This window comes from Nyctibius grandis, chromosome 9 (genome assembly GCF_013368605.1).
Source record: "Nyctibius grandis isolate bNycGra1 chromosome 9, bNycGra1.pri, whole genome shotgun sequence".
Taxonomy (NCBI): Eukaryota; Metazoa; Chordata; class Aves; order Nyctibiiformes; family Nyctibiidae; genus Nyctibius; species Nyctibius grandis.
The window spans coordinates 25803315-25828712 of record NC_090666.1 but is presented as its reverse complement, the minus strand read 5'-3'; the positions used below and the strand labels follow the sequence as shown (position 1 = coordinate 25828712).

The following is a 25398-nucleotide window of genomic DNA, read 5'->3' as shown; positions in this document are numbered from 1 at the left end:
TAGTGAAGTGGGAGTTGGCCTCTTCTCCCGGGCAACTAGCAACAGGACAAGAGGACACAGCCTCAAGCTTCGCCAGGGGAGGTTCAGGTTGGACATTAGGAAGAATTTCTTTTCAGAAAGGGTCATTAGACATTGGAATGGGCTGCCCAGGGAGGTGGTGGAGTCACCATCTCTGGATGTGTTTAAGAAAAGACTGGACATGGCACTTAGTGCCATGGTCTAGTTGACAGGGTGGTGTCAGGGCAACGGTTGGACTCGATGATCCCTGAGGTCTCTTCCAACCTGGTTGATTCTGTGATTCTGTGGTTGATTCTGTGATTCTGTGGTTGATTCTGTGATTCTGTGACCTCTGGGATCATCGAGTCCAACCGTTGCCCTGACACCACCCTGTCAACTAGACCATGGCACTAAGTGCCATGCCCAGTCTTTTCTTAAACACATCCAGAGATGGTGACTCCACCACCTCCTTGGGCAGCCCGTTCCAATGTCTAATGACCCTTTCTGAGAAGAAATACTTCCTAATGTCTAACCTGAACCTCCCCTGACAAAGCTTGAGGCTATGTCCTCCTGTCCTATCGCTAGTTGCCTGGGAGGAGAGGCTGACTCCCACTTCGCTACAACCTCCCTTCAGGCAGTTGTAGACTGCAATAAGGTCACCTCGGAGCGTCGTCTTCTCCAGGCTAAACAACCCCAGCTCCCTCAGCAGTTCCACGTAGGTCATACCCGTGTTGTTCAGCTCCACCTCTGTACCAGATCTCCAGGATGTTTAATTCATTCTACATTGTTCCAAAGAGTGGGAATCACGCCAGCCAAGGGTTCACATTGCTTCTACAGTAGATGGTGGAGAAATTTTAATACACGTATTTATTTTATCTGGCTAACTATGGACTTGCCAGTAATTCATACCAGCTAACCTGGCTGTGCACTAGGAAAAAGGAAATCACAATATGTCATGTACAAAGCCTGTCTCTCATATTAAATGAACAAATAAAACCACCTTCTACTGTGATCTGCCCACAAAACATTCCTAGGATCTTCGCAGGCCGCTTGCTTACAGCGGTGTGTAATTCTGGACACCCTGTTACAGCCTGCACTGCATGTGTCGTGTATTCTTCCATTTGACTTCTGATCAGACACCTGACCTTTCATAACCATGGTGGGAAAGAGGGAAAGACATCCTTTTCCACCTCTTCTTTTTGTTCCCTGTATAAAGCTTCATCCACTTGCTGTCTCAGGCTATGTGTGAGCTGGGCAGAGACTGTGAGCACTGGTCCTCCTCCATTTTCCCTCTCTTTCCATGCGTAGGAGAATCAGGCATGGATGGGCTCCCTGGCACGCTCCAACCAGTTTTGTGATTTGGAGTAACAAGTAACCAGCCTCCTGAGACTTAGATCAGCTTAGGCACAAGCAAAAATGTCATGGGGATTTAGTGTGTCACAAATAAGAACAACAATGAGGAACCGAGTGCTTTTTTCTTTTGTAGATGACATCTTGTTTTGCCAAAATAAATACACCAACTCAGTTCAGTCCACTGACATCTCCAGATGCCTGTGGCAGTGCAGTCGGCACTTTGTGTAAATATCACTGTGAAGCGTTGTGCAGTGAAGGTAACAATTGGGGCCGAGGCTCCTTGTGTGGTTAGGAAAGCACCTCTGCTCCGAGGACTATACAGTCTAGCTACAAAAAAAAAACATCAAAGCTGATAGCAGACACAGACATCCCAATGCAGTGCTCACGCTGCTGGCCCGCACTACCTCTCTAAAGCCGTTTCAGGTGTCAGTTTGCTGAGATAGCCCTCACTTTGTCTTTCCTGGTGAAAGCGTCCCGAGACCGTTGAATGTGCTCACAGCTTCTCATAGGCTTTGGCTGTCTGAGGGACATTGATAAAAGGGTATGTGTTTTCTCATGGTTATTGCTTCCTAAAACCCTCTCAGAGTGTTGATTTTATTTTGTTTATGAAGTAGCAGTTTGTGCGATTTTATGTTGCCTGGAAAGAAACCATGATTTCCTTGATTGAAGCTCCTAAATGCAGAGAAAGCAAAAGGCATCAATCTCGCCAGTTGGAAATTCTGTAACTGGGCAGCTATAAGCTGTTGTGCTTTGAGTTTCTGCAAAATGTAGCTACTGCTAAACAGCCCAAATGGTAAAGGATTTTGTAACAGCATAATGCTCTCATTTTAGTCTTTCCGATCTAATTTAGGACTAAGTTTTCCCTTGGGAGATGATGCAATAAACTCTTCTGGAAACCACTCTGCAAATATGTTGAAGGCCAATCAGGTATTACAGATATAATGTCAAAATTCTTATTGACTTGCTAAACATGTAGTTACCCATAGCTTTCCTCAGGACAGAAAGATGTTTGCTGTGAAGACTGGGTTGTTACAGAGTAGAGACTTTGTCTAGATCATAATGTAGCTCAATATAAGCAGCTTAGGAGTTTTTGTGTGCCATCAGGCAGTCTGTGTTACCTGAAAGACACTTCCTAAGCAGACACACGAACAGGGGAATTATGTTTTAGACAGAAAACATTGGAAAGACTCTCAGATGTTGATGTAAGCCTTATCAGTTTCTCTATTCAGATGATATTTTTAACTGAAAAATAGGCAAAGACACATGGTTCAAGCTGACACCTGAGCTTAAGCCTAACTCAGTCAACAGGAAGAATACTTGGATATACATCTTTAGAAACTGTATTTCAAAATTTGAAAGTAAAAGGGGTTTTTTTTGTCCTATTTTTTACCTTTTATTTCTATTTAATGTTCCCATTCCCACATTATTTCATTATTTTGTTTATTTTTGTTTTATTTTTCACGTCCCACATTATTTTCCCAGTAATACTTCGCAAAATGAGTCAAGATACACATTTCAAAGGCTCCCCATGTTTTTGTCCGTCACCATCACTTGTGTTATTTATGGGGCTTCCTTTCTAAATGCCAGATTCAGGCACTGATCTGCAGTTTAATGGATTCTAGACTGGCATTTGTTTTGCCTCCAAACCCTCCGTAGACTCTTGTAATGTATATTAGCTCAGACGCAGCCTAACTTGCCTCATGTATGCAACAGTGTGATTCCTACATCAAACTCGGTAAACAGCTAATTCTCCTATTTAATATATGAAAAGTTGCACTCTTGCAATAACGAAATGTAAAGACCAACCATTCAGAAAGCAAAGCTTTAGTTCAACAACTCCCAAGGTGGTTTCTGTAGATTACATGGCAAAATCTTCACTACAAATTCCCAGTGGTTTTAACAAAAGATGCATCTAACTGACTGCTACTTTACATTTGAGGAAATCGAATGCTACGTTCAATCGATTGACATGCTGCTCAGGATATTGTTAATATTTTGTAAGCGTATTACCACAGGAGACTAGATGTCTGTGAGGACAAGAGTATGATTTAAAGTTTCTACCAGCTGTCTTAAATACTGAATCACAGTTTGATTCTGCTGCCATGCAACAGTGCCAAGGCTCCTCAGGTATAGCTCTTAACAAAATTACAAGCAAGCCCTTCCTTTGCCTTTAATACATATTAAAGCAAACTGAAAGGGTAAGGGAAGTTCCTCTTTTTTTGATAACAAATTTGAATCTAAACTGCAACTTTACTGTTTTGGACAATAAATTCTCTGCAGCTGCCAAGGCAACTCTAGTTATGATACACTGCTTGCTTCTGGATCAGGCACCAGAAAAATGTTTTCCACAATCTATGTTCTGATATTCATCAGTGTGCTGAAACTTGAGTGGTTTTTATGGAAGCTTGTACAGCGTATCTGAAAAACCGCTGGTGCTCAGAAGGGCTTAACATCACAATTTCACAAGTGTTGACATAATTGAAGGATGCACAGCGTGGAAGGAGACAAGACATGAACTTGTTGTGGAACAAAATTCCTTGTGTGTGTGCTCTGTGTTAGCTTTGAAATTGTCTCTAAATGGAGCATCCTCTTAGACATCAAAAATGTCAGTATGTACTGCATATTTCTCATGGTTATGGATGGAGCTTTGAGAGAAGCTGGCAACAGCCCTGTGCCTGAATCCTGTAAATACATCTTCTGAAGTACTTTGAAAATCTTCGCTTATTTTGTCATTAAAAATTCTAATTTTCAATGAGCAATGCATGGCACAGCTAATTGAGCTCCATAAATTGCAGTAGGCTAGCTCTATCCACATTTTGGATATTAGCATTTCCCTTGTTAGCACTGCAAGTGCTGTAGTTGCTTAGAGGCCACTTTGTGGTTATTCAGTAAATGCTAAATTTTAATTGTGACAATGAAAGATGTGTTGCATTGAATGCATGAAAATGTATGAAAAAATAATGAAAATGAATTGATGGTGTTTTAGGTTACCAGGACACTCACAAACATGCCCAACTGAATTTTGTGAAGGTGGATATTATGATTGTCCTGAGAACTTGTTTAAAGTTAAGCAAGTGTTGTCTTTGCACTATTGTTTTTTTTCCTCATAATAAAAACAGGAAACAAATTTGGCCAGTTGGGTGTTGCATTGTTCTACTCAGATATAAATGCTTACCTTTTAATTGATCAAACAGCAAAACATGAAATGCTTTGTTCAAGTCAACTCAAGATGTGAAAAGCTTCTGAAGGAGATGACATGGTGGTAACTCTTAACGTTCGTTATTTTAATTGTGATTTTGCTGTGGCATGTCAACCTCTGTTAAGGTGGAAAAAAGGATGATGCACTTAGGAAATATTTTCCCCTTTGTATCACTTAGAAATCTGACTTTCTTAGGATTTAATGTAATGCAACAAAGCACACAGTTCATGTTGGAGGGTCAGCCTAGCTTCCTGGATCAGAGTCAGGAGATGTCTGTTATCTGCTGGCAGCTGAGCTGTGCAAGGAGCCTTGCTGCTGCCTAGTGAAATGGATATCCCCTGAAATAGAAATTACTATATTTGCAACAGATGGGATGAAAAGTGTCCACTTGGCTTATTCCCTGTGTATATCTAATTTAAAGGTCTTTGCCTTTTCTGTTTCTGTCATTGTGGTGGAAGAAGAAGAAACCCCTTCCCTGTGGAAACCCCTGTGCCTCCCCAGATGCCTTTCTTTGTGCCCCCAGGGGGTGGCATGCTGGCTTCCTCTGGGGACCAAAGCACCTCTGTCTTACTGCAAACAAGTGCTGGAAAAACAAAGGCTTTTGTCTTTGTCTCTCAAGTGAATATACTGAATATATATTCTTTATGTCTTTTTTTTTTTTTTTTTTTTAATGTTTGTGAATTAAACACACTCATTCTTCAGGTGATCCTCATCTCCTGTGCTTGTGTTTATGGGTACTTTTGAAGTAAGATCAGAGCAGACTTGAAATGTACTTAGCTTTTATGGAAAAGGGGAAAATTAACCTAAAAGATAATTATTTGTCAGCGTGAGCTCACCCCCGCAGCAGGTTGCTGTTGCTCTGACTCTCATGCTGGGGACGCGTGTCCAGTCAGATGAGGCAGCAAGGGCTTTGCCGGATCAGGTCCAGTGACTGGATAAGTCCCTAAGTCCCTTAGGGATTAGTCTCCGCCCTAAGTCCCTTGCGGGTGCCAGAAAAGACATGGCAACCCAAACGGACCTGCCGCGGAAGCATGCGGAGGTGCAGGTGGCAGGCTGCAGGGAGTGCCAGAGCCTGGCCCTGGCACTCGAGGGTAACGGAGACCTCACCTGTGTGAGGTGCGAACAGGTCGATGACCTGATCTCCTTGGTGGCCCAGCTCAAGGAGGAGGTGGAAAGGTTAAGGAGTACAAGAGCATCCCAGGAAGAAGATGGCGGGTAGTGCTGTTCCCTGCCTGTCCTGGGGAAAACGGACGGGCCTAATGCTCCCCGGGTAGTGGAGGATCCTCTTCCTCCTCCACAAGGAGCAGGAAAAGACCTAGGGGATGGGGGTGAATGGAGGCAGGTCCCTGCTCGGGGTGGCAGGCGAATCCCATCCCGACCTTCCTCCCCTCCCCACGTCCCCCTGCAGAATAGGTATGAGGTGCTGGAGCCTGAGCGTCAGGAAGACACGAATCTAGGTGAAAGACCCTCTACGGGACTACGTGAACAGAAGCAACCGAGTAAGAGGGTTGCAACCAGCTCCAAAAAGGAGAAAAGAAAAGTAATTGTTATAGGCGACTCCCTGCTAAGGGGAACGGAGGGCCCCATATGCAGGCCAGACCCGACTCATAGGGAAGTCTGCTGCCTCCGTGGGGCTCAGGTAAAGGATGTTGCCAGGAGGCTTCCTGAACTGGTGAGGCCCTCTGACTACTACCCACTATTAGTATTCCAGGTGGGTAGGGATGAGATTGAAGAGAGAAGTCCCAGGGCAATCAAAAGGGACTTCAGGGCCCTGGGGCGTTTGGTAAAGGGGGTAGGTGCGCAGGTGATATACTCTTCAATTCCTTTGGTATTTGGTGAAAATAGGGAAAAGACTATGAAAGTACAACAGGTTAATATGTGGCTAAGAGACTGGTGCCGTAGGTGGGATTTTGGGTTTGTTGACCACGGGGCAGCTTTCATGGCACTGGGCCTGCTTATGCCGAATGGGGAACAGCTGAGTCAGAAGGGGAAAAGGGTTATGGCCCAGAAGTTGGCAGGGCTGCTTAAAAGGTCTTTAAACTAGGTTCGATGGGGAAGGGGGATAAGACCAGGGCAGCCACAAATAAACCTAGGGGTGACAGGCCTGCGTCAGGGGCAAGGCTGCTAGCCCAGCTGAAGTGCATTTACACCAATGCACGCAGTATGGGCAACAAACAGGAAGAGCTAGAAGCCACTGTACAGCAGGAAGGTTATGATGTGGTTGCCATCACAGAAACGTGGTGGGATGACTCTCATGACTGGAGTGCAACTATGGATGGCTATAACCTCTTTAAGAGCGAAGCAGGAGAGGCGGTGGGGTAGCGCTGTATGTTAGGGAGTGCTTGGACTGTGTTGAAATTGAGGAAGATGGTGAGGATGACGAGGTTGAATGTTTATGGGTGAAGATCAGGGGGAAGGTCGGCAGGGCGGACATTACGGTGGGAGTCTGTTATAGACCACCCAACCAGGATGAGCAGGCGGACGAGGTGTTTTACAAGCGGCTGTCAGAAGCCGCCCGGTCGCCGGCCCTTGTACTCATGGGTGACTTCAACTTGCCGGATGTCTGCTGGAAATACAACATGGCAGAGAGGAAGCAATCTAGGAGGTTCCTAGAATGTGTGGAGGACAACTTCCTCATGCAAGTGGTAAAGGAGCCCACTAGAGGAGGGGCCCTGCTTGACCTGTTGTTTGTGAACAGAGAAGGACTAGTGGGAGATGTGAGGGTCGGTGGCCGTCTTGGGAGTAGCGACCACGAAATGTTAGAGTTTTCGATAGTGGGGGAAGTAAGGAGGGGCAAGAGTAGAACTTCTGCCTTAGATTTCCGGCGGGCTGACTTCAGCCTGTTTAAGAGGCTGGTGGACCGAGTCCCTTGGCAGTCGGTCCTGAAGGGCAAAGGAGTCCAGGAAGGCTGGACATGCTTCAAAAGGGAATTGCTAAATATTCAGGAGCAGGCTGTCCCAGTCTGTAGGAAGACAAGCCGTCGGGGAAAAAGACCAGCCTGGTTAAACAGGGAACTTAGACTAGAACTTAAGGAAAAAAAGAGAGCCTACTTGCTCTGGAAGAAGGGTCGGGTAACTTGGGAGGTCTATAGGGACGTGGCCAGGTTGTGTAGGGAGAAGATTAGAAGGGCCAAAGCTCAATTAGAGCTCGATTTGGCTGCTACAGTCAAAGACAACAAAAAAAGCTTTTACAAATACATCAACAGCAAAAGGAGGGTCAAGGAGAGCCTCCACCACTTGCTGAATGAGGAGGGTAGTGTAGTGTCAGGGGATGAGGAAAAGGCAGAGGTGCTCAATGCCTTCTTTGCCTCGGTCTTTAATGTCAAGACTGGTTGTCCTCAGGAGACTCGGCCCCCAGAGCCTGAAGTTAGGGACGGGGGGCTGTGTGAACCTCCCATGATCCAGCAGGAGACGGTTAGTGACCTGCTGTGCCAGTTGGACACCCACAAGGCTATGGGCCCAGATGGGATTCACCCCAGAGTAATGAAGAAACTGGCAAACGAACTTGCCAAACCACTCTCTATTATCTACCGGCAGTCCTGTTAACTGGAGAAGTTCCAGCTGACTGGAAATTAGCAAATGTAAAGCCCATCTACAAGAAGGGTCGGAAGGACGATCCAGGGAACTGTAGGCCTGTCAGCCTGACCTCGGTGCCAGGCAAGGTGATGGAACAGATCATCCTGAGTGCCATTACACGGCACATGCAGGACAATCGGGGCATCGGGGCCAGCCAACATGGATTCATGAAAGGCAGGTCCTGCTCGACCAACCTGGTCTCCTTCTATGACCAAGTGACCCGCTTAGTAGATGAGGGCAGGGCTGTGGATGTAGTCTGTCTAGACTTCAGTAAGTCATTCGACACTGTCTCCCACAGCATCCTCCTGGACAAACTGGTTGCCTGGGGCTTGGATGGGTGGACTCTGCAATGGGTTAAAAACTGGCTGGATGGCCGAGCCCAGAGAGTGGTGGTGAATGGGGCAAAGTCCAGCTGGCGGCCGGTCACTAGCGGTGTTCCCCAGGGCTCAGTTCTGGGGCCGGTGCTGTTCAATATCTTTATAGATGATCTAGATGTAGGGATTGAGTGCACCCTCAGCAAATTTTCAGATGACACCAAGCTGGGTGGGAGTGTCGATCTGCTGGAGGGTAGCAAGGCCCTACAGAGGGATTTGGACAGGTTAGATAGATGGGCCGAGAGCAACGGCATGAGGTTCAACAAGAACAAGTGCCAGGTCTTACACTTCGACCACAAGAACCCCATGCAGCTCTACAGGCTGGGGGAAGAGTGGTTAGAAAGCGGCCCGGTGGAAGGAGACCTGGGGGTGCTGATCGACAGCCGGCTAAACATGAGCCAGCAGTGTGCCCAGGTGGCCAAGAAGGCCAATGGCATCCTGGCCTCTATTAGGAATAGTGTAGCCAGCCGGTCTAGGGAAGTGATCGTCCCTCTGTACTCGGCACTGGTGAGGCCGCATCTTGAGTACTGTGTTCAGTTCTGGGCCCCGCACTTCCAGAAAGATGTTGAGGTGTTGGAGCGAGTCCAGAGGAGGGCGACCAAGCTGGTGAAGGGTCTGGAGGGTCTGACCTACGAGGAACGGCTGAGGGAGCTGGGGTTGTTTAGCCTGGAGAAGAGGAGGTTCCGAGGTGACCTTATTGCAGTCTAGAACTACCTGAAGGGAGGTTGTAGTGAAGTGGGAGTTGGCCTCTTCTCCCGGGCAACTAGCGATAGGACAAGAGGGCACAGCCTCAAGCTTTGCCAGGGGAGGTTCAGGTTGGACATCAGGAAGAATTTCTTTACAGAAAGGGTTATTAGACATTGGAATGGGCTGCCCAGGGAGGTGGTGGAGTCACCATCTCTGGATGTGTTTAAGAAAAGACTGGACATGGCACTTAGTGCCATGGTCTAGTTGACAGGGTGGTGTAAGGGCAGCGGTTGGACTCGATGATCCCTGAGGTCTCTTCCAACCTGATTGTTTCTGTGATTCTGTGATAAGTAACGTGTCTGCAGCTGAAATAAAACCCCACAATATGTCTCTGTTTGGTGCTTTAGCCACAGTCTAACCTTCCCCGATAGATGTTAAGATGACTTGGTAGTGTTTATGAGAAACATCAGCTTCCCTAATCATTCATTGATCTGTTGTTCTGGGCAGAATGATGAAGTTTTCGCTGTTATTTTGCTCCGTTTCACTCAGATTCGTTTGACTCGAGCCGAAGGATGATTTAAGATGGCAAGGAACAATCTTGCCTTTTGCTCCCAGCTGACAGGATAATTCTGGCTTTGCTGTTGGGAACTTAAAATGCTTTACCTGTGCTCAGCTAGTATTAGTTGTAATTAAGGGAACAGGTTGTCTAGAGCTCGTTTTTACAGTTCGTCACCTGATATAAACTCTGAAAATCAGCCTTTTATTTTTTGGTGTCATTTTGGGACCTTGTTTCTCTCTCCGCCCTGCGCACGCCCCCTCCGAAGTGGCCACCCCGCCAGCGCCTGGTGGCACAAGGAGTTTCGGGACATAGAGCCTTTGCTGGGTCAGTTGTCATCACAGAGTAACATGTTTTTAGGTTTGAAAACAACAAATCGGTTGTGTCAGGAAAAGTAGAGGCTTGTAGGAGACTATTTACAGGCTACTGTGCCTGTTTTTTGGGGTGCAGGGGAGTGCTGGGCCTGAGGGAGAGCATGCTGTGGAGCACAAGTACTCATCTCCCATCTGAAAATGAATGTAAATTAAGAGCTTTTCTCTGGTAAATATATCAAACTTGAATCCTGTGGCTTGGTGTGGTTTTAAAGCAGCTCATGAGGCTTTAGATTTGTCAACAATTAATACTTTTTTTTTTTTTCCCCCACTCCTTTCTTGCTAGAAGCATGCCCTTTCTTATTTCAGGATCTGACACCTAACAGGCCTAGTCAGAGGAGCAGACACCTTTGGCTCTTGAATCCTGAGAGGGGTTTTCTCATCTGCTTTTGAACAACCGGAGTCTGCTCAGAGAACTTGATGAACAGCATCCCTTGTCTCTTTGTAACATGGAGCCTGAGTGTTTCAGCCTGTTCTTTGTTCAGATCTATACACTCATTCCTGCTGCCCTACCCAAACAGCTTTGAGGAGCCAAAATGCATTTAACAAAGCAGCCAGAGTGCTACAGGAGCCTGAGCCCTGTCACTGCCTCACTCAATGGCTTCTTCGTATAACAGGTCATGTCTGAAGAGCTGGAAAGGTGACAAGGAAAGGCCAGGTCACACTGGCCAGGAATTCCTAGTCAAAATAATGCTATAATGGGGGAGAGGGGGAGACTCCTGCAAAATCACAGTGGTCAGCAAGCAAGACTGGAGGTTGCTAGAGTTCATTTGGTTTTCCCCATTGGAAACTTTTAGCTTTAAGTCTGTTGGTGATTAATCTGCCTCTTTCCATTCCATTTGTAGGTTATGGGAACAAAATGCAGTTATTTGCATCCCTGTCTCCTTTTTTCTTTTCTGAGGGACAGACTCATGAGAAATTATTTTTGCATGGAAACTGGGAGGTGACACTCAAACTACCACTTCTGTGAGTCACTCCACCTTCTTGGTGGAACATAGATTAAAGCTGAAGCAAAAGCAGCTCAAATAGAGCATTAGGATACCTGAGCTTATACTTGATTTCAGGATACCTGAACAGGAAAGCATTCAGCCTTGTATACAAAGGATGAGAGGTTCAAATCATGCCTAACCTTGGCATGAATTGCAGAGGGAGGAGATCAGGCTGGCTGATCCCGTCTGGTGTGAGGATTTGTGAGTCTGCATGGAAGCCAACAGGCGTCTTCGCAGTGACTCCAACAGGGCTTGAAGTGAGCTCCAAGTGGGCAGATGTCCATTTTCAGTAAGAATCATGTCGAAACTTGCAGTGCCTGGCAAAGTAACAGCGTTGGCCAGGAGTGGCGAAAACCTGACCTGCGTGCTGCGCTCCCAGTACATTTTTTTCAAGCTGGACCGGTCAGAAAACACACCATCCTGCAAAACATGTTATTGCTCTGCCTTTTTCATTCAAATTTGAATTAAAAAATAAAATAAACCCCCAAATTAATATAACAGACTGCTAGATTTGGTCAGCCAGGTTGCTATGTTCTAGTAAATTAGAAACCCTTTGGCTTATTTTCATAATTTTGTTTTGCAAGGATTAACATGGCAGTTTCTTCAGCAAATAAACAGGTGGAAGCAATGGGACTGGAAAGGACCCTCTGACTTGTCAAAATACTTGCCATAATTTGTCGTTTCAGTTGGATAAACTAACCAACCAAAGCACAGGGCTTCTGGGGTAGTTCACAATTATCAACAAAAAAACTTTGTCCTTTTTTTTTTTTTGTTAAACTTTTGAATGAAGATTTGCTGCTCAGTGTGTGTGTGTGTGTGTAATTTTAGTCCCATGCTGAATTAGGGCATTTCAGGTGGACTTGCTGTTCAGCAGTAAGACGGACATACCCTAAAAATAGAAAACGTGGTTATAAGTGACAAAAATTGTCAGGGAGGACTTGCTCAGATGCAGTTTTGGAACTGCTTTCATTTTTTTTCAACTCAATTCCAAGTTAAACATCCCTTTAAATTAATTAGGGCAATCACAGAGAAATTAAAGCCATGAGTATAATTTTAATATTTCCTAAATTCTGACGAAAGGCTAAAAAAGCCAGCTTAAGGAAATTCTTAAATACGATGAAAAAAAAATTCCTGACCAAACTGGCTCAGCTGAAATGTCTGAAAGCAAAGAGCTATCATGAAAGTGCTGGAAAGCTTCTGATTATAATGGAATCAGTGTCCCAGGGTATAATGCAGCTCTACATTTAATATTGAGCTACTGAACCGTACCTCTCAACCTAGCTCAACTCACTGGGTTCTCATCAAAGTCCTGTAATGACACAGTGCTCTGTTTAGATGCCAGGCAAGTCTTGAAATAGCTCCAGAGCTTTTTCAGCAGCTTCAGCTGAGTTTAGAAAGACAGCTAGTGCCTAGGGTTTGTGGCTTATAAATCCTTCCTTATGTATACTGCCACACTTGTTGATAATCTTATGAACTTTTATAAACCTAATTAAAAGGCTCTTGCGCACTTATGTATGAAATCACAGCAACAGCGCTGAATCAACAAAGCAAAAGCCTGTCCTTTGTGCTGCAAATCCCTGTTGCCTTTCTTTATTAATGATACAAACACAAACATTTAATTCATTGTCTGCTGTTGTTTGCCTGTTTGTTTTTATTACGGTATTGACTGGAGTGTCCCCATCATGTTAGTTATAGTCTGTGCACATTACTCTAAGCAGAATTTTTCTTTCTGTGTATTGTTTAAGGTATTGACTTCGCCAAAGGGAAGAAAAAAGTGCATGCATCCACCCAAGCACACAAGTAGTTATATCAATTTCTGTCCATTAAATATACATACACACATAAATATACACATATACAGGGTTTGCAGGCTGTTGCAGACATGGAATTAGGTAAGATTTGAAAACTGTATTTGAGAGGCCCTTTCCAACATGGAGGTCCTGTTTCTGGGAGCAGCTCTGGGCAGGAGCATCCCTCGGCCTGGGTGAAGTCCTGCTGAGGATGGTGGGGCTCTAGGCAAGTGTTGAAACAGCATTTTTCAAAGGCATTTGCAGATTTCTAGGCCATTTATTTAAATTCTTTAGAATGAACTTTATTTTCTAAAAGACCACACTTTAAAATATTTTTTTCTTTCTAAAAACGTCTTAGTTCTGTTAATCTTTTGGACTTCGAAAAACTGTTTCTAGTTATTGGGTTTTGGGGTGTTTTTTCCCTTTACAATGCAGGCGATCAATTCCTGAGTATGAGCAGAAGGATTATTGAGTAGTTGATCTAAAGCAAACAAAGATTTCAGCCAACCCAAAGATGCAGCAATCATTTTGCTCAAGGTTTTGATACCGGTTTTGAGTAAAGCCTGGGATATAGAGCGTGTATGGTTCCAGCACTGCCAAATGACACTTGAAGTTGAATTTTTGCAAAGGTTCAATGACTGATTTTATTTAGACGTACAGAAGTGGGTGTTAATACGTATGTGCTTTGTCTTTATTTACCCTTCCAAACCTGCCCCCCATGTCTCCCATCCATTCCTGTTTGATGATGAGCCCTTCCAGAGGCCTCTCTCTTACCCCATGTCGTTTCCCTTCAGTCTCACCCTGGAATATCCTGTACAACAGAGAGTTACTTGCAGACAATCTTACCTGAACTGTGGCATTGCCCCAGTGGAGTCTGCTCATGTCCTGCAGAGGCCTTTGATCTTCTCTCTGCTTTGAGTTGTGTGAAGCCATCCTTTTGTGCATCTTTGATACTTACTGTGAATTTATTCTCAAGTTTAATAAAACTGAAAATAATGTCTACCTCTTTATTTTCTGGTTTTCCAACCAGTATATCTAATAAACTGAGTTAAATTGAAACAGAAATGTGGTTAAAATCAATAAGTTGGAACAGAATTTTTTTTCCAGTGTTGTTGTGTTTTTTTTCCTTGGGTACCAGCATCTCATACTAAAGCATCCACTTTATGAGACATTCAGAACAATTAAAAATGGACCATTTCTGATGTGTTTGTTTAATTTTTTTCTTTCAGTCTATCCGAGAAGTCACAGGCTATGTTTTGGTGGCTTTGAATCAGTTTGAATACCTGCCATTGGAGAACCTGCGCATTGTTCGTGGGACCAAACTCTATGAAGAGCGATATGCTTTGGCGATATTTCTTAACTACAGAAAAGATGGTAACTTTGGACTCAGGGAACTTGGCTTGAAGAACTTGACAGGTAAGTGACACTTGCAAATGTTATGGATTAGTTGCAAGAAAAAAATGAGCTTGTTGAATATTTGCCCCAGTACCCTCAGTCACTTGCATTCTGCAAATAACAGAGGTACCACGAGAAGCTGGCAATCGTACATTGTTTGAGAGGCTCGTTGGTACTTTATTTCATTCCTTTTTTGGTTCACAACTGTGCTTTTCTCAGTACTGATCAAAGGCTGTGTATGGAATTCATGCCAAGAGCATACTCAAAGCAAGAATAGTTGTTGAAAGAGTGGATTAACTTTTTTCTTAGTTGCGAGAACATGAGTGTGCTGGCTTCCTTGTGATCCTTGGTTATTGCATGTGTTGCTTCAGGTGTTATGTATTTTCTGCGAAGTTATCTTAGCTTTAGCATCCCTTCTGCTGCTGCTCTTGCTGCTCTCTACATCACCATTGCTCCTGCACTGAGGCATAGTGGGAGAGGAGGAGGATGGGAGGGCAAGACTATCTTTGGTGTATTTAATTTTAGAACTCCCTTTTCTAAGCAAAAATAGTGTATTGTATGTAGTGAGAAAAGTGCTTATTTTCTTGAGACAAAAATTTAAGCTAAGTTTATCTGTAAATTCAGGGCTGAATCGTGATGTGGGGTAGATCAACATTTCATTTCTCCTAGACAAGGATCTACAGTCAGTGGTATGGGAGATTAAAAATTGGCTAAATATCACTGGACTGTAATTTAATAAAGTGCAGGCAGTGGCAAACTCTTTTTAGGCAGTTCACTGGAAGTATTTTATTTATACCTGGTTCCTCACCATCTATGATCATTTCTACACTAAGCTTTTGCGATTGTGAAATGGCCTTATTTCTGCTAGTGGCTGAATGCTGACTGAAAATCACTGACCTGAGCTGGATGTGGAGTTTGAACCTGAGTACAGAGAGGTGGGAGCCTTCTGAACTATATTTAGGCACCCTTCACTCTCTGCTTTTTTCATGTCACAGTATTCAGTGCGGCACACAAGTGCTTACAGCTCTTTGTTATTCAAGCCTCACTGGGCCGTACAGCTAAGCTTTCAAAAATGGGAGGGAAAAGGAGGCTTGAAATATTTTACAAAATAAAACAGTTTTGACTGACTCTTCCTGATCAGACTCTTTCTTCTGGTCATATTTTTAATAATTTTCTTTACTGAGACCATCATGCTAATATCAGAGTGCTTCCCAAGGTCTCTAAATCCCTGCCATCTACTAATCTTCTCTCTGTCACTGTCATAATCCAATTTCCTCCTCTTCTCTTCCCACATTTCTTCCAGTCTTTCTTATTTAGAGTGTTCATTGTGACTGTGTATGCCTTCACATAATACAGAGTCATAGCATCGGGTAATAATAGTGTTATCTGTTTCTTCGTATGCTTGGTCTTGTCTGTGTGTCTCAAAATGCTTTGTAAAAAAACACGAGGCTGTGTGAAATTGAGACACAGAGGTGATGTGAGGCCAAGCCCAGAGAAGGACTGGAACCCTTTCCTCTTGGGTCTGAGGCTGCTGTTCAGCCAGGAAGTGAGGATTATATTTTCAGTGCTTGTTTAGCCATGGCTTTGCTCCTCAGCAAGCTAAAAAAACCTTTATCTTGTAGGCTCCAGCTCAAGATTTTCTTGAACCAGCTGCCCTGCACCACTAGGTAGTTTGTCTGACTCCAGGGATTCTTTCTGGAAGCCGCTTTTTTTTTTTGTGATAGGCATAGCACCAAAACTGCCCAGCAAATAGCTTGATTTTCTTTTCAGGTATCATAAGAAAATCTGCCTTAGCTCAGCCTCTGAATCTTTCCTAACATGAGATCATCACAGCTGCTTCATCTGATTTAGGTGTTTACAAAGCCCTCTGATGGAATTATTTGGCTCAAAATGTATTGTTGTCTCTTGGAAGACAAGTGCCCTAATAACGCTAGCTTGTCTCCACTGAGCACTTAAAATAGCTTCTGGGTGCTGAATATGAGCCAGTGTGTGCTTCTAAATACTCTTAATATTTTCTAGATAACATGTGCTCATGAGTCTCTTCAGCAGCTGTTCTTTGACCATTTTGTAGACTGGATAAGATGAATTTTAACCCACAACCTGCTTCTTGTTGCAAATGCTTTCCTTGGAGCATATTAATAGTTGATTTATTTTCCTAACACGTCCTTAGCATTAGTAGCTGCATAAAAAAAAATGGTGGGTGTGGGAGTCGGTGACGTTGCAAGGCTGTGAAAGATCAGCTGTCTGAACCTATCCTGTGTCTACCAACTGCTCCATATTTACATCAGAGACAACCAGTGATTTGTTATTAAATTTAAAATGAAGCAGCCTCCGTGAGCTTGCATCCTTCAAGCTTCTAGTCCACTGCAGATTTCAAGAGATTGGCTTTCAATGGTGCATCTCTTCCACTTTAGTAAAATATAAACATAACTCCTGCCTTGCATGTGAAGAACTGTCTTCCCAGGGCTTATACCTCATTCACAGAAGTTTGGGAAGTTCCGTTCTTATTTGTGCAGTGTCTGGATGATGGGATCCTGAGGGTATTTCTGCCCAGTACTGCACAATATACAAATACAAACACTACTCCCTGTGTTAAATAAATGAGGAAGCTGCTTTTACCTGCAGATTATCCTCAGACTTAACCAGTGACAGGGTTTCAGCCTCTTGTGCAGTACCATTGCATTATTTTCAGTGTGTTGTTAACAGCTGTGTGTTTATTGCCAGATATGTCTATCAGGTTTTCATATTTAAATGTAACTTTAAATGCTTGAATTTCCTCCCTTACGCTATAAAAAAATGACAGCTATAAAGGCAGTTAGTTTTATCTCGCACAGAAAACATGATCCAGTTCTCACTCATGATGTCTGTCAATATGAAAGGGAGTTTTGTTTGTGTAGTGCAGGCCAGGACCATGTCCTAAAATTCATGTGACACTTGCAAAAAGCTCTTACCTATAAAAATCCTTTTCTCACTTGTTACAAAAACGTTAGCCAGTGGTTCCACAGAAGTGTCAAAAACAGAAAGACATTGAACTAATGAAGTGGCTGCTGCCATCTCAGCTGGACTCATCTCAGCTTGCAGATTCAGCTGCCAAGTAGCCTTAAAGTAAACAGGAAGGTTTGACATACTGAATGTATTATTCAGCCTGAGACTAGCAGAATAACCGATGCTGAGGGAGAAGGTACGCCACCTTCTTTCATTCATTGCCTGTGAGCTAGTGCAAATCATTCCTGTCTTCCCCAGGTAGCTGGGCAGTCAACCTTAACTTAGCCAATGAAAGGGCATAATCATTGTTCACACTTTGAGTACACCACATATAGAGAATGCCTGATGGCTGCGTTTCATTATGGCATTCATCTTCATGAGTGGGGAAAGAGGGATAACTCACAAGTGCCAAAACCACTTAGGAAGTATCCCATATTTTCCTCTGAGTGAAGATGAATAAGAGAGATCTAAAGCAAATGATGTATCTTTGAGCAGTGATAACCTCATCTGCCCTGTTGGCCTTGGGGACAGAGGCTCCCCTGCGTGTGCCTGTGCAACCATTGAATTACTTTAATGTATTAGAATAAAGTGGCCTTAGCAGTGATTAGTTCAGTAACACAAAAAAACAGCAAAATATGTCATTTCTTATCTGCTTGTTTTGCAGGAATGCAGAAAACAATAAATTAAGATAACTGAGGTTCAAGTGACAAATGCATATTGTAGCTGAAAGGGTTTGGTCAGTGATAGCCAAAGAAAGAAAATCTAATTTGATGGGCAGGAGAATCATAGGGAAAGGACCATCTTCACTCGATGTAGAAAGTGATCTATTGGAAATTTCCCCTTCTACAAACTTTTGTAATAGGTTTCATTTTTTTTTAGGTTTTGATTAAAATTATTTTAGTTGTTTCATAAAACAAAATTTTAAAGTTCTATGATCATTTCTATAACATTTGCATTTTCTTTTCCACCCCCCCAAGAAATAGAAAATGCTCATTTGCTACAATTACATGGCAGCTTGATCAGGTTGGAGGGATGGGCGTGGGAGGAGTTGAATTTTCTTTCAGTTTTGTTCACTGTGCACATTTTAAACCTACAATGTTTTTGGAAATCTTACTTGGATACCCGCTGAGGGCCCGAGCTCCTTTGGCGCTATGTGACTGTACAGAAAGCATTTTTGCGGCAGGGATTAAGGCCACCCCGTTTTTACTGCCTTGATCACAAAGCCCTGAGCCTATGTCAGCAAAACCTTTCCTCGGACCTTACGCACACTGCACGAGCCGCTGCTGAGTTCACGGTGTTTAGAGATGCGAACGCCTGTGTGTGACACCCAGCCTGAGCGGACGAGACTGGGGTATGCTGATTGCGGCATATTCCTTAATCGCTGCGGCTTTGTACTAGTGGGGCAGGCTGGGAAAAAAGCAATATGTAACTTGCTTCAGGCTTCCTGTGTAACAGGTGAGCAAGGCATTGCATCCCTGACGTCAGCGAGGTGTGGCTAGGATACCTGGAGGAATGAGGAATTTGTTGAAAAAACCCCTTTGGTACCCTCTGTGTGCAGGGCTGCTGCAGGAGTTACCTGCCCCGTAGGAGAAGTTGCAGTGGTTCTGTGACTGCCCAGGAGCGCTCTTTTCCCTATATCCTCAGAGCTGCACAGACCACAGAGGTGTTTGTATCCCGGCACATCTTTGCTGACTGGCTGGCGGGTAGGAGAAAAGGGAGGAACACCTCAAGCATGGCTGTGGGAAAGGAGGGCTCTTCTGTGTGGTGGCACAGACCTCAGGGGTATGGTGCAGGACCTGCCATGGGTTCCCCTTGCTCACCTCACACCTATGGAAAGAAGGGCCAAGGCTTGTGGCTGCCCCCACGCTCATGAATGCAAGCGTGCCTGCTAGTGGATGTCTGCCTCGTCTCCCCCAGCACGCTGTTAGACTATTTCCTGGGAAAAAAAATGCCCCATTCCAGCTACTGTTCTGCTCAGACATCGTAGGCGTGATTTGACAGCCAAGGGAGTCCGGAGACTGATCTCTGCTGGGAGTCGGTGTGCAGCCACCCTGTGCTGAGCGCGGAGGCAGTTACTAGCGTGGATTCAGGCTGCTCCCTGCCAGTTGGCATCAGTGCCTGGGAACACTTCCAGGCACTCCTCTGCTTAGGGCTGCAGACGTGGCCCTGAGGAATCCCAGATAAGGGACCTGCAGGCTGAGGAGCAACTGCCTCCAGCTAGCAGAAAATTGCTCACAGGTGGTATCAAGGCAAATAGATATTGTATATGGCCAGAAATATATACTGATTTTGAGCCCCATAAGGTTTATACTCATGAGTTTATGATGTTCAGTAACAAGGGTGGGACATTGTTTTTTAAATTTCAGTAAGGCTAGAGTTTTGCACAATCTCTCTGAAGGATTTGGATATGCTTCTGTCATGCTAAATGGTATAACTGATGTCTGTGATTCTTTGCAACTTGTTGATTAACAATTTATGCTCAGTTTTCTTTATTTCAAAGCACTTTGCTGTTTTCAGTTCTCTAGTGTTAGAAATGTGCAACCTTGTTTGGAATTATTATGGCACGGAATTAAACAAAAAGCTCATCATAATAACGATATATTGGTAAATGTTTTTAGCTGGAAATTCAAAGGATCCCTCAGAAAGTTGTTTGCTGGTGTCCCCCTGCCCCTAATATTTTCACATAAACTATGAAATGCATATAGTGGATTGCAAATGGTCTATTAAAAGTAAGTTTATTGAAAGTAATAGGCAGAATCTTTGATGTGAGTCTCCAGTGTCATGCAGCAGGATAACTTCACATCATGCAGCTTCTCCTGCAACAGAAACAGGGCTTAAAATCGTGAGGAGAAACTAGGCCAAATCCTTAGCTGGTGTAAATTGTCTTACTGGCTTTGACTTCATATGAACTGAAATTTAAATTGCCCTTTACTTTCTTCAGTCGGTAATTTAATTCACACTTTAATTTATAAGTTAACTAATGCTTAACTCCCACTTAAGGCCTTTTAAGGATGTTACGTTCAGGGTTCTCTGTCAGGATTAATACCAGCTAATGATAGCTGACTCAAGGCATGTCTACACCATGCAGCGGAGCTCTGTACAGGCATCCTTGAGCTAGCATCGTGCCTGGCTAGCTTTAGAAGTAGCGTTAACCACATCACTTGGGTCCTGGGCTTGGGCTAAATGACCCAGCAAGCTGAACACAGCAGATTGTTACTGTCTAACTGTGATCTCTGCAAACAGAAGCACGTTGTCCTGGGCTTTCAGGGTCTTCTTTGACCAACAGCCGTATACTTAAGGGTAGTGGACTGGAAGGACTGGGATCTAGAGTAGATAGAGGAAATCCTTCCTCGCCCTATGGTAACCTACACCTCTGCTGCTTTCTGTTGTGAATCACCACTTCTACAACAGAGCCAACAATGCTTGCCTACTTTATTTAGACTAATTTTGAGAGTTTTGTGTGAAAATGCTACTGAGAGAGGATCTGGTGTGATGTGGAATTCAACTTTTAACATCAACAAGTGTTAGTTTAAATGTCATTATAAAATACATCCAGGTATGCTGCCATTGTCACCTGATAATGCCATGTAAAATAATAATGCCATTCATTCTTTTTCTTGGCAGGTTCTCATTTTCATCTCTCTGCAGTAGTTCTTTCTGTGCATTATTCAATTATGAAGTAAGAATTTGTCTGTGTTCTGGAGGTGTGAAACAGGCTTTAGCTTTTTAGAAATATGGGCAATCAAGATAAATCCAGTAATACTGAAGCCTTCCAGTAATGGAGCAGCTTTGCCTGACTTCAGTGACTCGTGAGCTTTAGCAGCGCAGGGATTTCTCTGGCCATGTGCTTCACAGGGAGTTAAACATCTGAACAGAGTAATCCCTCCAGAGTAATCATGCAGGTCAGGAACGGGTGGCATTTCAAAACACACAACTTTGGCAGACAGATCTGTGTTGAGCTACACTATAACTTAAGTAAAATGCAATAAGCATTGCAGTCAGGAAGAAATCTTACAGTTTATAGCAACAGCACTGCTGAAAAAATATATCCCAGCTTCCCACCTGCTTGGAAAGGAAAGAAAGAGCTAGTTGTACTCCACAGCCCAGGCCAAGTTCTGGTCTTGATTAGGTATTTTAGAAATTAAAATCCTTGCTACTCCAGTAGTATATCTTCTTCAGTTCAGATGAATGAAAGAAGTGTTAGTTTCAGTGGGTTTATTTTTTTTTTTTTTCCTCTTTCCCTCTACAGTCTTCTGAATTCATTGATTTTCTTATTTCCTTCTGACAGGCTACAGCTCACAAGGAATTTGGTGCTTTTGTAAAATAATTAAAGTCTTGTGTTACATGGGGAACGTAACCTGTCAGCACTCCCTAGCAAAAGGCAGGTTACTGAGCAAGATAATTCAGTTGCCACGGGGTGGTGGGCTCTCTCTGTCCACCTGCAACGGAGATGTGAGCTGTGAGCCACTGGTGGGACAGAGGGACCAGCCTCCAGCAATGTGGGGCTGCTGATGTCTAGGGCTCAAAATGGCATGAAACTCTGGGGATCAGGTGTCAAGTTTAGTGTCTTAGCTTAAAGATCAGCAAAGCTCAGCAAAGGCATTTCAGTGGCTTTGCAGCCTCTGTCTGTGAGGCAGTGTATGTCTCAAGGCAGAGTATGCTTACAGACCTGGATTTAAACCCAAATCCAAGAGTGAGCTCTCTTTTCTTGCCAACCTATAGGAATAAGGAGTTGGGGTTTAGGGCACCATTCATTGCAAACACAGAAGTCCCACTGAGTTCAAAGGAGGTTGGATCAGACCCCTAGGTTGACACGGTAGAAATAACTGGTGTTCCTAGGATATTGTCATGCCTGTTGATTTTCATGTCATTTGCTACTGAGGGAAATTCTCTAGAAACTGTATATGGAGGGACTGGAGAGGCAATGAACCAAAACCTGTTTTATTTACTACATCTAGCTCCAGGGAAGCCCCTGCAGACAGAGGAGGCAAAGAAACCCTCCCAAACACTGGGCACAGGGGCAAGACTGTCACGTAGCCTTCACTGCCTGCAGGCTGACAGAGGCAAGTGCTCCTGCCTTCCACTTGACCAGCTTCATCCCAGGTTGACTGTTCCATGCCTGCACACAAACCTGTTCCCTGCAGCTTGCAAGTCTCAGCCTGGCCAGCACTGGGACTGGTCTCGTCAAAACCAACATGGGGCAGTTTTAACTTGAGTGGGTCTGCAGCAGTCTTGAGATGTGCAGCAGTCCAGGGCCAGGAGCGAGCGGCAGTTTGTTAAGAGTTTATCTGAAACTGAGTTTGCTCACACAAGCTTTTGTATCTTGGGGTGTGAAAGGGAATGCAGCTGTTATGAGGGTGCATTGTGTTAGTCTATGAAAGACGAAGTTCCAACAGATTGAATCTGCCTGCAGTGCTATGCTGGTGGGTCCTGCCTCCAGTTTCCAGGGTGAGGAAAACTCTTTTGTTAGCTTACCCATATGAGCTCTGCTTCTGAATTTGCACACAGATAACAGCAGTTCCTGATGAGGAGCAAGGATTTTACCATCAGGAACTTTCCTTACGTGACTGGGGGAAGTAAAAGGGACTGACAATTACAGTTGTCTCCAGAGACCCTTCCCTGGCCTGCCTCATTTGCTACCCACGCTCTGCCTGTGAGAGTGGATGTGATGACAGGGATGGATTCAAGGGCAGCAGTTCTGGGCAGCTGGGCATGCTGTGATTGTGAGTATGCTTTGTAAACATTGAAACATGCAGCCGCCTGCTCTGCATCACTGCAAAGCCGCTGAGGCAAATGCAGAGATGGGCAGGAAAAGGTAATCTTGAGGGGAGCATAAAAAATAGAAATGCAGACCTGTAGAAGAAGGGAAATCGCTGTGTGAGCACAGGTAGGGAAGTGGGAAACACCCAAGGATGTGCCCCACAATCTAATGGCATAGCAGAAGGACTCACCTGAACTGTAACTGTATTACAGATGAAGAAGCAGACAGGCTGCACAGGAGCACGTCTGATACAGCACTGGCGGAGTTCTCTGGGACTCAAGACTCCCCAGTTGGTCCCACCTAGCTTCATGAGAGCCACTTTCCATATAAAATGAAATTTGATTGGTCTGAAGTGACAGTGTGAGGTAATCCGAGCGGGAGGGGAGGTAATGTGTGTGGAGGCAGAGCTGTCCGTGGGCTGTAGGAGCCTTTTGTGCATCGCTAGGAACGTGCCTGCAGGCGTGGAGTTGGGGAACAAAGGTATCAGATGAGGAGAACATGCTGGAGGCCTTTTTCTTTGATGTTTGGAAATCGCTCAAGGGACTGTCTTCTCTGAAACCCCTTTGCCTTCCTTTTTTTCCTTTTTTTTCCCCCCCCCTTGGTGAAACTTTCATAGATGTTCTTTCATTTCTTTAAGGCTTAGAAGCGAGAGGGCATCCATCTGGCCAATCATTGTACAATGCTGTGCTCGTGCTGGAGTTCCCCCGGGAGCTGGCTTCTGCTTCTGCCCGTCAGAAATAGCATAACCACGTGCTTTGGGTTTGAAACCATAGGTACTCCTGACATGGGGGCGCAGAAGGAAGGGCAGCATCGAAGACGGCTCTGTCTACTGTGCTGGAGAGAGGAGACTGTGGTGTTGTTTTTTGGTTTTTTTTTGTGGTGGTGTTTTTTAACTGGTCAGCTGGGCATGCGTTCAGATTGATGCTAACGGCTGTGAAAACTCTAGGAGCTGGTTCCATCACAGTGTAGGGGCTGTGGAGTCAGTCAGCTTCGAAAATGGCTCTGGGGCATGGGTACCTGAGGGCAGGATGCAGAAGCTGTTTTACATGGAGAGGTTCAAGGTGTTCTTGCCAAAACTATTGTGTGGGACGAGAGAAGCTCATCTGCTCCAATCTCCTGTATGCAGACTTCAGTTAGAGCTAGTAGCAAATTTTTTGACAACCTTTTTTAAATTGCAAAGTGTCTGACAGGGAAGTTTTCTGTGAGAAAAGAGTAGTTTAAAAAACAAGGGGAAAAGCACTGAAATTGTCAGGCACTATCATTTAAAAATTAAGATGTATGGCTTATGATATTAAACAGCTTTTTGTGCTTTGTTCTATAAATTAATTTGCATTTTCAACCAAAAAACCACAATAATTTGTGTTAATTGAACAATAATAATTGAATACGTTTTAGACTGAATTTTCTTTTCCATCGAGTTTCAGCTCACTGAAGTATCTGATCTTGGCTTGTTTACCTGGTCTAGGAAATTAAGGGTATTCCAAAAACTTAAAAAGGGTTGAAAAGTTGTTTTCTGCTCATACTTCATCCCAGTATCAGTCATAAGATAACTTCCTTTGTTGTAAGAGTGTGTCCAATGGAAAACAGATATACAGAGCAAGTTGTAAATGAATCAGCTCAGCTGCTGGTTGTGGTGCAGGTCTGTCAACATGGTTTGACGTGAGCTACCTGCTTCTTGGCAGGGTAAATTGTCTTTTTTTCAGGAGCTGCTTGCTGCTGTGTCTGAACTTAACCCAATATACTGGCTACAGACTGCTGTGGATGTCCTTAGAGCAGGCAGCAACCACTTCTGAGGTTAAACTGGATGCATAGCCCTGATTTCTGCATCTCTGCTAATTTTTAAGGGATATGACTAACTCTGGGCTCCAAGTATGTCTCTGTCTGGTTCTGGAGTGGAAAATTAAATGCAGGAGCACATTGTGTCTTGGAGTGGTTCCCTTGGTTTACTGTTGTTATAATTTCTTTTATAAAAGCATTCTGGTTCCTTTTTTTAAGCCAAAGCAATGTCAGATAAGTGCACCTGAATTAGTGGCAAACTGCGGTGAGCATTAGGTCATGACTGAGTTCATTCCCTGTCTGAAAGGCCCAGTCCAGATCCTACTGAAATTACTCTGTAGTAGCTTTGTATGAGAAGCAAAGTAGATGTGTATTCCAGGAGGTGGGTTTCTCATCTCTGGTTGAGTTAGCTGAGTTTCATTTCCGTGAAATAATAATGATTATCTTCCCCTAATACTTGAATTCTTTGTAAGCCTCAGCCAGTTGAAGATCCATTATCCGGAGCACAGTGTTGCAAACACTAATAAAAAACATAATGCAGAGGAGAGGCAAACAATAATAATAAAAAAGTTGTAATGCAGAAAAGGGTA

General features: G+C 44.1%; 1 protein-coding gene across 3 annotated transcripts in view; it reads left to right on the top strand.

Moving 5' to 3' along the window:
• ERBB4 (erb-b2 receptor tyrosine kinase 4) overlaps positions 1–25398 on the top strand; it is a 660540-nt gene that overhangs the window by 331862 nt on the left and 303280 nt on the right. For all 3 annotated transcript variants that reach the window (XM_068408108.1, XM_068408107.1, XM_068408106.1), the window contains exon 3: positions 14121–14307. In XM_068408108.1, coding sequence (XP_068264209.1) covers positions 14121–14307 — 187 coding nt within the window. The remainder of the gene's footprint in view (positions 1–14120; positions 14308–25398) is intronic.